Source organism: Chiloscyllium plagiosum, unplaced genomic scaffold, assembly GCF_037043375.1.
Source record: "Chiloscyllium plagiosum isolate Xiang-an unplaced genomic scaffold, Cpla_swu_hap1 HiC_scaffold_17, whole genome shotgun sequence".
In the NCBI taxonomy this organism is placed as follows: Eukaryota; Metazoa; Chordata; class Chondrichthyes; order Orectolobiformes; family Hemiscylliidae; genus Chiloscyllium; species Chiloscyllium plagiosum.
In genome coordinates, this window is record NW_028270155.1 from 64,053,063 (window position 1) to 64,066,980 (window position 13,918).

The 13,918-nt window shown below is 48.3% G+C and overlaps 1 protein-coding gene across 1 annotated transcript in view; it reads right to left on the minus strand.

Moving 5' to 3' along the window:
* Positions 1-5,910: 5,910 nt before the first annotated feature.
* LOC148147390 (uncharacterized) overlaps positions 5,911-13,918 on the minus strand; it is a 75,176-nt gene continuing 67,168 nt past the window's right edge. Inside the window, exons 6-8 of the mRNA XM_087995612.1 lie at positions 9,897-10,007; positions 7,999-8,041; positions 5,911-5,972 (exon numbers count right to left, since the gene is read on the minus strand). Coding sequence (XP_087851738.1) covers positions 5,911-5,972; positions 7,999-8,041; positions 9,897-10,007 — 216 coding nt within the window. The remainder of the gene's footprint in view (positions 5,973-7,998; positions 8,042-9,896; positions 10,008-13,918) is intronic.

A 13,918-nucleotide genomic window follows, 5' to 3' on the forward strand; every position in this document is an offset into this window, starting at 1 on the left:
GGCTCTCAAATGGCATTTTCAGCAATACGTTGCTAACTGAGTTTGGGTACCACAGCATCCCCAGCTCCTGATATGATTATAGGTTTGGTCCAACTGTTTACAAAGAGCTGCCCTTGACACCAAGGCAGTATTTACCCATGGGTGGGCATCATGGAGCCTCAGGAAAACCTGAATCACTGGGAATCAGGGAAAAAAACTCTCCGCTGGTTAGAGCCATCCCAAACACAAAGGAAGATGGAACCAAAAGAGAAAATACTGGAAAATCTCAGCATGTCTGGCAGCATCTATAAGGAGAGAAAGGAGCTGACATTTCGAGTCTATCTGACCCTTTGTCAAAGCTAAAAAATAGGGAGCAATAGGGAGGTATTTATACGAGGCTGAGAGAAGGTGAGCTGAAAATGTGTTGCTGGAAAAGGGCAGCAGGTCAGGCAGCATCCAAGGAACAGGAGAATCGACGTTTCGGGCATAAGCCCATCTTCAGGAATGAGGAAAGTGTGTCCAGCAGGCTAAGATAAAAGGTAGGGAGGAGGGACTTGGGGGAGGGGCGTTGGAAATGCGATACGTGGAGGGAAGTCAAGGTGAGGGTGATAGGCCGGAGTGAGGTGAGGGGGGGGAGAGGTCAGGAAGAAGATTGCAGATTAGGAAGGCGGTGCTGAGTTCGAGGGATTTGACTGAGACAAGGTGAGGGGGAGAGGAAATGAGGAAACTGGAGAAATCCGAGTTCATCCCTTGTGGTTGGAGGGTTCCCAGGCGGAAGATGAGGCGCTCTTCCTCCAACCGTCGTATTGCCTGACCTTTCCGCCCCCACCCCACTCCGGCCTATCACCCTCACCTTGACCTCCCTCCACCTATCGCATTTCCAATGCCCCTCCCCCAAGTCCCTCCTCCCTACCTTTTATCTTAGCCTGCTGGACACACTTTCCTCATTCCTGAAGATGGGCTTATGCCCAAAATGTTGATTCTCCTGTTCCTTGGATGCTGCCTGACCTGCTGCGCATTTCCAGCAACACATTTTCAGCTCTGATCTCCAGCATCTGCAGTCCTCACTTTCTCCTGAGAGAAGGTGAGCCATGGCTCCAGAAACAAAGGCAGCAATAAAGAGGTGATAATGACAGTGCATAGAGAGATTATAGGGAGATTAGGAGCTGTAAGTGACCAAGGCTGAAGAGAAAATGAGGTCTGCAGATGCTGGAGATCAGAGATGGAAATGTGTTGCTGGAGAAGCGCAGCAGGTCAGGCAGCATCCAAGGAACAGGAGAATCGACGTTTCGGGCATTAGCCCTTCTTCAGGAAGGGCTGAAGCCAGTGCTATGTGACAAAATATGTGGGGGATGGGTGAAGCAGAGGCAAAATGGAAAACAGAGGAGAAGGTTAGCAAAGGGGGAAGAGGAGAGGAAAAAGGTAATGGGAGAGTGGGGAGCGAGAGAAAGAGAGACAATCAAAAAATAAGAGGTACAGAACAGTGAAAAAAATATAAAGCAAGGTAAATAAAATAAATGAAATAAAATTGCGGAGCAGAATGAAAACAGAGGGGTCGAGATGGGATAATCATCTGAAGTTGTTGACTTCAATGTTGAGACCAGCAGGCTGTAACGGGCCCAGTCGGAAGGTGAGATGCTGTTCCTCCAGTTTGTGTTGAGCTTCACTGGAGGAGAAAGTGGGGTCTGCAGATGCTGGAGATCAAAGTTGAAACTTTATTGCTGGAACAGCACAGCAGGTCAGGCAGCATCCAGGGAACAGGAGATTCGACGTTTCGGGCACAGGCCCTTCCTCAGGAATGAGCAGAGAGTGTTCAGCAGGAGAAGATAAAAGGTAGGGAGGAGGGACTTGGAGGAGGGGCGTTGGAAATGTGATAGGTGGAAAGAGGTCAAGGTGAGGGTGATAGGTCGGAGTAGGATGGAGGCGGAGAGGTCAAGAAGAAGACTGCAGGTCAGGAAGGCGGTGCCGGGCTGGAGGGATCCGGCTGAGACAAGGTGGGGGGAGGGGGGGATGAAGAAACTGGTGAAGTCCAAGTTCATCCCCTGCGGTTGGAGGGTTCCCAGTCGGAAGATAAGACGCTCCTCCTCCGACCGTCGGGTTGTTGTGGTTTGGCGGTGGATGAGTCCAATGACCTGCATATCCTCGGTGGAGTGGGAGGGGGAGTTGAAATGCTGTGCTACAGGTTGGTTGGGTTGGTTCGTCCGGGTGGCCCAGAGGTGCTCTCTGAATCGCTCCGCAAGTAGGCGGCCTGTCTCCCCAATATAGAGGAGGCCACACCGGCTGCAGCGGATGCAGTAGATGATGTGGGTGGAGGTGCAGGTGAATCTGTGGCGGATATGGAAGTTTCCTTTGGGGCCTTGGAGAGAAGTGAGGGGGGAGGTGTGGGCACAAGTGTTGCACCTCCTGCGGTTGCAAGGGAAGGTGCCGGGAGTGGAGGTTGGGTCGGTGGGGGGTGTGGATCTGACAAGGGCACAAGGGTACCTATCACATTTCCAACGCCCCTCCTCCAAGTCCCTCCTCCCTACCTTTTATCTTCTCCTGCTGAACACTCTCTGCTCATTCCTGAGGAAGGGCCTGTGCCCGAAACGTCGAATCTCCTGTTCCCTTGAGCTTCACTGGAACCTTGCAGCAGGCCCAGGACAGACATGTGGGTATGGGGGCAGGATTGGGTGCTGAAGTGGCAAGCCACAGGGTAGATCATTATCACCTCTTTATTGCTACCTTTGTTTCTGAAGCCATGACTCACCTTCTCTCAGCCTGGTATAAATAACTCCCTACTTCTCCCTTGTTTTTAGCTTTGACAAGGGTCAGTTAAACTTGAAACATCAGCTCTTTTCTCTCTTTACAGATGCTGCCAGATCTGCTGAGATTTTCCAGCATTTTCTCTTTTGGTTCAGATTCCAGCATCCACAGTAATTTGCTTTTTTACAAAGGAAGATGGTTGTGGTTAGTGGAGATCAATTATCTCAGTCCAGAATATTCGGCAGGACTTCCACAGGGGAGTATCCTAGGCCTAACCTGAATAAGCTGCTTCTTACACAACAATCCCTCCATCATAAGGCCAGAAGTGAGGATGTTCACTCTCAGGACTATGCCTGAGCTACTGAAGCAGTCCATGTGAATATGCAGCAAGATCTGGACAACATGCAGCTTCAGCTACTAAGTGGAAAGTAACCTTCATTCCCAACTACCAGACAGTGGTCATCTCCAACAAGAGGGAATATAACCATCTCCCCCTGACATTCAATAGCATTATCATTGTTGACTTCCCCACTTTTAATGTTATGAGCTTACCACTGCCCAGCTATATCAGCGATATAAATACAGTGGCCAATCAGCAGGCCAACCGCTGGGAATTGGGTTGTGAGTAACTCATCCCTGCATCTGTACGCCTGCCTACGTCACATAACTCAGGACTCTGATGGGATACTCTCCAGTTGTCTTTGTTATGATGCCAGCTGATATTATCCCCGGACAGTTCAGATCCTAGGGAGGAGAAAGTGAGGACTGCACAGCAGGTCAGGCAGCATCCGAGGAGCAGGAGAACTGATGTTTTGGACATAAGCCCTTCATCAGGAATGAGGCTTGTGGGCTGGGGAGCTGAGAGATAAATGGGAGGGGGTTCGGACTGGGGTGGGGGGGGGAAGGGGAAGATAGCTGAGAATGCAACAGGTAGATGAAGGTGGGGAAGAAGGTGATAGATCAGAGAGGAGAGTGGAGTGGATAGATGGGAAAGATAATGGACAGGTCAAGAGGGTGGCGTTGTGTTAGAGGCTTGGGACTGGCATAAGGTGGGGGAGGGGGGGAGGGGAAATGAGAAAACTGGTGAAATCCACATTGATCCCGTGTGGTTGCAGGGTCTCAAGGCGGAAAATGAGGAGTTCTTCCTTCAGGTGTCAGGTGGTTAGCATTTGGTGATGGAGGAGGCCCAGGACCTGCATGTCCTTGGTGGAGTGGAAGAGGAGTTGAAGTGTTCGGCCATGGGCCAGTGTGGTTGGTTGATGCAGATGTCCCAGAGACCTTCTACTAAAGATTCACAAACCTGACTTCCCACTGTCTCAGCCTGCTCTTGTCCCACTGAACTGATCCCTGCCTACCTTCACACCATCCTGTCCCCCTTAGTCCAGGAACTCCCCACCTATGTTTGGGACACCACCCATGCTCTTCACCACCCCCAAGATTTTCATTTCCCTGGCCCCCAACACCTCATCTTCACCGTGGACATCCAGTCCCTGTACACATCGATCCCCCACAACGAAGGTCTCCAAGCCTTCCATTTCTTCCTCTCACGCCGTCCCAACCAGTACCCTTCCACTGACACCTTCAGCTGAACTGGTCCTCACCCTTAACAACTTCTCCTTCCAATCCACCCAATTCCTCCAAAACAAATGGGTAACCATGGACACCCGCATGGGACCCAGCTATGCCTGCCTCTTTGTTGGATACCTGGAGCAGTCTATCTTCTGCAGCTACACCAGCACCACCTCCCACCTGTTCCTCCGCTACATCAATGACTGTATCGGTGCTACCTCGTGCTCCCAGGAGCAGGTTGAACAGTTCATCAACTTCACTAACAGCTTTCACCCCAACCTCAAGTACACCTGGACCATCTTGGACACCTCCCTCCCCTTCCTGGACTCTTCCATCTCCATCTCTGACAACCGACGAACCATGGACATCTTCCAAGCCACGGACTCCCACAGCTACCTGGACTACACTCCTCCCACCCTACCACCTGTAAAAACGCCATCCCTTATTCCCAATTCCTCCGCCTCCACCTCATTTGTTCCCAGGATGGCCAATTCTACCTCAGAAAGTCCCAGATGGCCTCCTTCTTCCACGATCGGAATTTCCCCTCCCATGTGGTCGATGCTGCCCTCCAGCACATCTCCTCCTCTTCCTGTACCTCCGTCCTTGAATCCCACCCCTCCAACAACAACAAGGACAGAACCCCCCGGGTCCTCACCTTCCACCCCACCAACCCCCGCATACATTGCATCATCCTCCGCCATTTCTGTCACCTCCAAACAGACACCACCACGAGGGATATATTTCCCTCCCCACGCTTATCAGCGGTCTGCAGAGGCCATTCCCTCTGCAACTCCCTTGTCAGATCCATGCCACCCCCACCAGACCACACCCTACTCCCGGCACCTTCCCCTGCCAACACAGGGATTGCAAAACCTGTGCCCACACCTCCCCCCTCACCTCTGTCCAAAATCCAAAGGATCCTTCCACATCTGACAGATATTTGCCTATACTTTCCCATACATCATCTATTGTATACGTTGCACCCGATGTGGTCTGCTCTACATCAGGGAGACAGGATGTCAATTTGCGGATCAGTTCAGAGAATATCTCTGGGACAGTCGCACCCACCAACCCCACCGCACCGTGGCTGAACCCTTTAACTCCTCCTCCCACTCCATCAAGGACATGCAGGTCCTGGGCCTCCTCCATCGCCAAAACCTAACCACCCGATGCCTGGAGGAAGAATGCCTCATTTTCCGCCTTGGGACCCTGCAACCACACGGGATCAATGTGGATATCATCAGTTTCCTCATTTCCCCTCCCCGCACCTTAACCTAGTCCCAAACCTCCAACTCGACACCGCCATCTTGACCTGTCCATCATCCTTCCCCCCATCTGCTCCACCCTCCCCTACGACCTATCACCTTCTCCCCCACCTCCACCTACCTATTACATTCCCAGCTACCTTCCCCCCAGCCCTACTCCCTCCCCCCCATTTATGTCTCAGCTCCCCCCGCAGCCCACAAGCCTCATTCCTGATGAAGGGCTTATGCATGGCGATTCTCCTGCTCCTCGGATGCTGCCTGACCTGCTGTGCATTTCCAGCACCACGCTCTTGACAGTTAAGGTCGCAGAATGAAATCTGGATTGTATAAATCATATTTATTTTTAAAGTGAGGCTCATTTACCAAACCACAGATACACAAGGCTGCAGTTCTCTTCAGCAATAAAACAGAAGCTTCCTGGACAAAATAACAAAAAAGCTGTCTAAATAAAGAATATAGATTAGATTACCTACAGTGTTAAAACAGGCCCTTCGGCCCAACAAGTCCACACCGACCCTCCGAAGAGTCACCCACCCACACCCATTTCCCTCTGAACCGAACATTATGGGCAATTTAGCATGGCCAATTCACCTCACCTGCACATCTTTGGACTGTGGGAGGAAACCAGAGCACCTGGAGGAAACCCACGCAGACACGGGGAGAATGTGCAAACTCCACACAGACTGGAATTGAATGTGGAACCCTGGTGCAATGAGGCAGCAGTGCTAACCACTGAGCCACTGTGCCACCATAGATTGACATATGTTAAAACACGGCATAACAAACTCTCATCTAATCCTTGACATTAGCATTTTATAGTGATTCAAATCCAGAGAAATTACCCTTCGATGTCAAATCTTTAAATTCAACTTAACTGCTGCTTCCAGTTTTTTTTAACAGTGCGATGTCAAGCCTCGGACATGAACACTCATGTCACTGAAAGCTTACTCTTCTCAGTCTTTTAATAATCTGCATATTTCGAATCAAACACTCCTGGTCTGGAAGTTTCACAAGTTAATCTCCTACACCAAGATGACTATGCTTTCCTTGAACGTTTTGTCTTTTCAGGTGAGAAAATATATTCCCTTCTTACTCCAGTCGTCTCCTCCTAAACTGTTCAAAAATCAATCCTTGATCATGAAGCAAGTTAATGATTTTCAATATTTATTCCCCGTGTCAAAAACCCCATCATATCAACAACCCTCCATTCACACAGCAGGGGGTTTGCAGGGACCTGCTCTCTAACACCTGCTGCATTCGGTCCCTCTTCCAGACTCTCTGACGATTTTGCAAACACCCGTGACAGTTAATCAACACCCCGATGCCACCAGTTTGAACTCTAAACTCTTAAAATGATATTAACATTTATAAAAATCATGAACCTTACATCACACCTGGATAAGTATAGCTGCAAGAACATTCAGGAAGGTTGACAGCACCCAGGATAAAGGACCCCACTTGAGTGGCACTCCATCCACCACCTTTACCATTCCTTCCTTTCACCACTGGCTGACAGGGGCAGCAGTGAGTACCACATCTCACATTCAGTGCAGCTCCTCAGCAAAGCTCCTTTACAAGTCCCTTTCAAACCTGCTGCATTGACCACATGGCCAGCAGGTTCATGGAAACAACACCAGCCACAAGTTGCTGATCAGGACATACACTACCCGACCTGGAAACACATCATCCTTCGCTCACAATCTCTGGGTAAAGATCAGGGCAATCCCTTCCTCTCTGCATGATGGTGCATCTCCAAGGATTACAGAGGTTCAGGTAGGCAGCACACAACCAGCTTCTCCAGAGCAATGAGGGACAGGGAACTATTGTTGGCCCATCCAGCAACACCTGCATCCTGGGAGAGAATGAAAACAAATGACTGATTTCCCTGGTTTGTCTGCACTAGCGGGAGCTCAGACACTGCAGCAGAGTTGGGAGGCCCATTGAAAATCCATGTATGGGCTTGATATCAAAGTCAGAACAGGATTTCAAGCAGGAGGTTCATCTGAACTGAGAGGCTGAAATATTGTTACATTGCTGGTTTTTAAACAGATTAAAAATAAACATAGAGACTGGGGTGGCAGAGCTACAGAATATTTTGCAGAGGCATGTTCAAGACTTGGGCAGAGCTGTATTGAACTGCAGTAAGAATGTGACAACAGTCTCACTTTCCAGGCCAATTGAACCTTATATTGGAGTTTATTTACAGTGTGGAGATGAGCATGATTCATACCTTCGATTCCAGTGTTAGTACAAAGAAGAGACCCAGACGGTCACATCTGCAAGTGATCGTATCCACTCTGTTCCCTGTTCCGCTCATGAGGGTGTTACATCCATTCTGATCAAAGGGGCCTGTGTTGGAGAATTATTAATCATGAGAATCATTCCCCCATTTACACATTCCAGTATTGAGTGATGTCAGCATTTTAAAACAATCTTCACTTACCATTCCCACCAGAGTCCCGGGCGCTGCATGGTGGAGAATCGGACTAAAATGGAAATGATAAACCAGAACATTAGCTTCACCAACAATAACACAGTTGAAGCAGCTGTGTCGATACAAACACATTGAGACATTTCTCTCTCGCCTGTCTAACAGGGTAAGGCAGGGAAGGAGGAGCAAATGGGATGCCAACTGGGAAATTGTTGGGTTAAATTTTCCCGGATCCTGGGTACGACCTCAGTATTCCCACCAAAGCGACTTTACACAAAGCAGATTCCTAATTGGTCACCTCCCCATTCACCATCTTTAACTTTACCAGGAAGTACAGGGCCCAGTGGGAGGGTCTGGAACAGTGTCCAGGCAGCAGCCTCATTGGGAGAGGAGAACGCTGCTGGACATGGGAGAGATCGAGCAGACACTTTAAATTAGGGGCACTCACAAATGTCTCTCTTCAGTGGTGAGAATGATATAAAGCCCTGTGAGGAGCCTCAGGTTGGACAGTGATCCCTCTGAAAGAGTGTCTGCCCTACTCCAGGACCACTGTGAGCATTGCAGCTCCCTGATGCTGTCAGTTATATCAGTTACCCATGGTCCACTGCCCTCCCAGTGAGAGAGCCCTTCCACCGTGTTACTCAACTCCCGACAGAGCAGGGGCCTGTGTAACACCAGCAGCATTGCAGCACTGGAGGATCATGGTCCCTGACTGGGGCCATATTTGGCCTCACTGCCTGGCCATCTCTGTGGAGGTTGCTGCTGAGTCCTGTGATCGCTCCAGTCCCTTATCATGAGAAAGTCACCCCTGGACAGGGTTAAGGAGTGGCCTGTCAGGGTTTCTGGCTCTTTAACCAGGCCATTCACCCCCAAACTTGTCTCCATGAGATTGGGAAAATGCAGCCCGTGCCGAGTGCCTTTACAGAACTTGTGGAGATCATTTTACTGAAATGGAGATGAGTCGTAATGAAGGAAAGATGACAGCTTCAATCCATAATAGTCTTGGAGAGATTCAAGTGAAGACTCACCTCAATTCCCTGGGGACAGGCAGGACGTGGCTGTTACTGTCAGGGAATTGAGGTGAGATTGTGTAGCTCTGTTCCAGGTGATGCTCCAAGAAGAGTCTCTTGGGCTGTAAAGGGGATGGGGTTTGGATGTTTTGGATGGCCAATGGGGCAGCACCTGTTTACACCGAGTCCCTGTCCTTCTCCTGCTGATCTGAAACTGTGGCCATGGGGGGCTGTGGGTCTATTGATGTAAATGAGGAAAATGTCCCATTGAATTTCTTTCTGCTGTTTATGGTCTCCAGTATGTGGGGTTTTGGGGACATTGTGTGATCAATTACATTTCATGAAGTGACCAAACCGGAACGTGGCCATTTTTAATGAACTTTTCCCCCAAGCTCCACAAACCTGAATAAATCAGGTCACCTGAGCCGAGGGGAACAATGTGTTTTACCAGGAATGTTGTGGGGGGTCCACCTGTAACAGAGAAATCCCTCTGACCATGGGATTTTGGATGGGGCCAGGGCCATATCCATGGGATGGACAATCATTCTGTCCTGTCCCAGACCCTCCTTTCTAAACCCTCCAGAGGAATTTCAGGGCACAAAGTGATGGGAAATATCCCACAAGGCACGGCGATCCTCATTTGTACAGCATCATAACATTCCACACCCTCATCATGATCACAGCTTCTGATGGACATTAAAGAGACAAGGAGATCAGCTCCGAGTCCTCCAAACCTGCCCAGACAGGGCTCCATTCACAGCCTGAGGACTATAGAATTTCGGGGTCATTCAGTTTAACTTGTTCATCAACACTGGAGATGATCCAGACTGTGCTGCACAATCCAGTCAGACCTGGCTGCTCACAGGCTCAGCTCGATGATATTGTGGAGGTTTATCTCACCTGGAAAGGCAGGTCCTGAAATGTAACTGTCAGAGGGCTGGTGAGATCATCAATCATTGAATCCCCCACTTGGACTGTAACATCGGGTGAGACAGGGTTCCTCTCCTGGCCCTGTAACAACACACAGAATGGATGGTTAAACATCTACTCACTGAGGATTTACAGAACACACAGAAACATTTCAATGATCTTCATTTCTGTGGTGAGGGTGAACAGAGGAGGCTTCCTCATTGTAACAAATGTTACCTTAGGGGCTGCAATCCCAGAAGCTCCCTTTGCTGTCAGAAATGTGTGAATGGTAACTCCAGACCCTCCATGAAGCTTTCTGCCCGCCCTGCCCTAGACTGTGGGGATGGGTCATTAACACATCAGTGATGTCCACCCCAGTAGGAGTTCAGAGAGACAGAGCAACCCCTTACACAGGGACAGAAACAGAAATACAGAGACACTCAGTGTTGGGGAGTGAAGGGGTGTGGGCTACAAACCCTGTTCCTATGATTCAGCCCAGTCACCCCCTGATTTTGAGGGCTGGAAGCTCACTCCCACTGTTCACCTTTTTAAGCACCAAGACACCTCACAAAATCGAGAGCTCTCAATGCTGACTGACGCAACAGTACGACACGTTCAGGACAATGTACAGGGAAACACCAGGGGACTGGTTTTGATTTGATTTTGGTTTCCTTGCCACGTGGACTCAAGTACAAACATACAGGAGTACCGAGAAAAATGTTTCATGTCTCCACATAAAGTGCCATCTTCGGTACGAATACCGAGTGACAAAATCCTAAAAACTAGGTAGAAAGGAAGAAAAAAGTCAAGAGGTAAACATTGCAGTAGTTATCGTGTAGTGTAAAACAAATGAAGTAAAGTTAAAAGTTTTAGTTTTCAACAGAAAATAAAAATATAAAACTGCAGGTTCCAACATTACAGTCTTTCTTCAGTGCTTCACCCATCACAGATCTCCATTTAATACCACAAACAAGGAGGGACAGAGACCGGGTCCCATGGTCACAGCTTGAACAAGGAGGGACAGAGACAGTGTCCCATGGTCACAGCTCAAGCAAGGAGGGACAGAGACCTTGTCCCATTGTCACAGCTCAAACAAGGAAGGACAGAGACTGTGTCCTATGGTCACAGCTCAAACAAGGAGGGACAGAGACCTTGTCCCATGGTCACAGCACAAACAAGGAAGGACAGAGACTGTGTCCTATGGTCACAGCTCAAACAAGGAGGAACAGAGACCTTGTCCCATGGTCACAGCTCAAACAAGGAGGGACAGAGACCTTGTCCCATGATCACAGCTCAAACAGGGAAGGACAGAGACTGTGTCCCTTGGTCACAGCTCAAACAGGGAGGGACAGAGACCTTATCCCATGGTCACAGCTCAAACAAGGAGGGACAGAGACCTTGTCCCATGGTCACAGCTCAAACAAGGAGGGACAGAGACCTTATCCCATGGTCACAGCTCAAACAAGGAGGGACAGAGGACAAAGACAAAAAAGAGGCAGATAGTTGGTTAGCCACTGACCTTAAAACATTACAATGAGAAATCCGCCTCTAATGGAGCCTCTGAGAATCAGTGTGACATGTGTTGGCTCACTACAATCTCCTGAAGATCTCTGTACACATTCAAGGAGGTTAATGAAACCATATTGCAAGACTTTCCTGTAAAGTACAGATTTGGGGACAGAAAAAGGCCATTCACCGATCATGTCTCCCCTGGGTCTTCAAATTCGCATCATTCCCTGGTGCCAATCACTTGTTTATCCTCCATATCTTTGTACATTATTTCTGCCCAAATACTGACCCACCGTCCTCTTGAATGTCTCAGTTGAACCTGGCTCCACCACACCTCCGAGGTAACATCATCGGACCCGAACTATTTGCTGAGTGAATGTTTTTGTCTCATATCACATTTGTACCTTTTGTAAATCACTTCAAATGCCTTTGCATTTTTTCTTCCTTCTGCAAGCAGGAATAGTTTCTCCTGGTCTACTCGAGCTCATGCTTTTGAAAACATCAATCAGATCTCCTTTTCACCTTCCTTTCTCCAAAGACAACAGTCACAACTTCTTCAATCCAATCTTATAACCAAAGTTCCTCATCTCTGGATCACTCTTGTAAATCACTTCTGCACTCTCTCCACTGCATTCATGTCCTTCCTACAATGTGCCACCCAGACCTGTACTCACTAACGTGAAAGTATAAATACTGTCAATAGTGTACAGTCAGTCGGGATAAAGATGAGGGATGATGCAGAGCAAAGGTTAACTATGTCCTTATTTTAAGAATAGCTGTTGAGCATGTGTGAAAGGATCCATCTCACAGTAACATCAGGTCAGATGGAATCAAAGAGCTTTGATGAAGAGCTTTGGCCTGAAACGTCAATTATCCTGCTCCTCGGATGCTGCCTGTCCTGCTGTGCTTTTCCAACAACACACTCTCAACTCTGATCTCCAGTACCTGCAGTCCTCACTTTCTCCTTATCCACTTAATGGCAAAGTCCTAGGGAGTGTTGCTGAACTAAGAGATCTTGGAGTGCATGTTCATAGCTCCTTGAAACTTGAGTCATAGTTAGATAGGATATTGAAGAAGGGGTTTTCTTTATTGGTCAGAGTACTGAGTACAGGAGTTGGGAGGTCATGTTGCAGCTGTACAGAACACTAGTTAGGCCACTTTTGGAATATTGCATGCAAATCTGGTTTCCTTCTTATCGGAAGGATGTTGTGAAACTTGAAAGTGTTCAGAAAAGATTTATAAGGAGGTTGCCAGGATTGGAGGATTTGAGCTATAAGGAGAGGCTGAATAGGCTGGGGCTGTTTTCCCTGGAGCGTCGGAGGCTGAGGGGTGATCTTATCGAGGTTTATAAAATTATAAGGGGCATGGCTAGGATAAATAAACCAGGTTTTTTCCTTGGGTAGGGGAGTCCAGAACGAGAGGGCATAGGTTTAGGCTGAGAGGGGGAGAAATATAAAAGAGACCTCAGGGGCAACGTTTTCACACAAAGGGTGATCTGTGTTTGGAATGAGCTACCAGAGGAAGTGATGGAGGGTTGTATGATTTCAACATTTAAAAGGCATTTGGATGGGTATATGAATAAGAAGGGTTTGGAGGGATATGGACCAGGTGCTGGTAGGTGGGACTAGATTGTGTTGGGATATTTGGTAGACATGGTCGATTTGGACTGAAGGATCTGTTTCTGTGCTGTAGATCCCAATGACTCTATGACTCTAAGTATTTCTGACAATCTTCAAAGAACTGTTCATTCAGAGAAACAATGTACTTGAACCTTGCCCCATCATGCATCCATCTGGAAGAAAACACGCCTCCTGAGACTCCCATTGCATTCACAATAGCTTTACTTGCTCACAAGATACAAGGTGATAAGGAACCAGCGACAGAGAACTGCAACTGCAGAGGAAAACTCCGACTGAAACTCCTGAATCCAGAATGAAACCACAGGATAAGGCCATTCAGTCCAGCAAATCTGTAACTGATGGTTTAAAGAGCATGCCCTCCTTTGCTCTGTCCTCATAGAGTCAGACAGCACAGACTCATCTTCTGGCACTCTTTTCTCCTTCAATTATTTATTCAATGCCATTTTAAAATTTAGTGTTGAATATGTACCCAATACACTGTCAGTCACTGAATTTCACAGTCTAACTGGAGATCAAATAAAAATATTTCTCCTCATGTCACCTCTGACAGTTTTTCCCTAAATCTGTGCTCCCTGGTGAACCACCCTTCAGCTGGAGGAAACAGGCTTCATTTCTTTGCTCAATCAAAGCTCTTTATTGTTTTAAATTCCTTTATCAGGTCTCCTCTTGGCTTTCCTTTCCACACTCCTCCGGGTTGCTCTTTCCTCACTCCATTTTGACCTTTCCCTGACTCCATGACTTTGATCTTCTGTTCTTTCCTCCCTCCTTCCCTCCAATCCCCCGGCTCCACTAATCCTCATTCTTCTTGACCTGGTGGGATGATCCAGGGGCTTGAGGACAATTTTTCACATTGTAGTTCTTCCC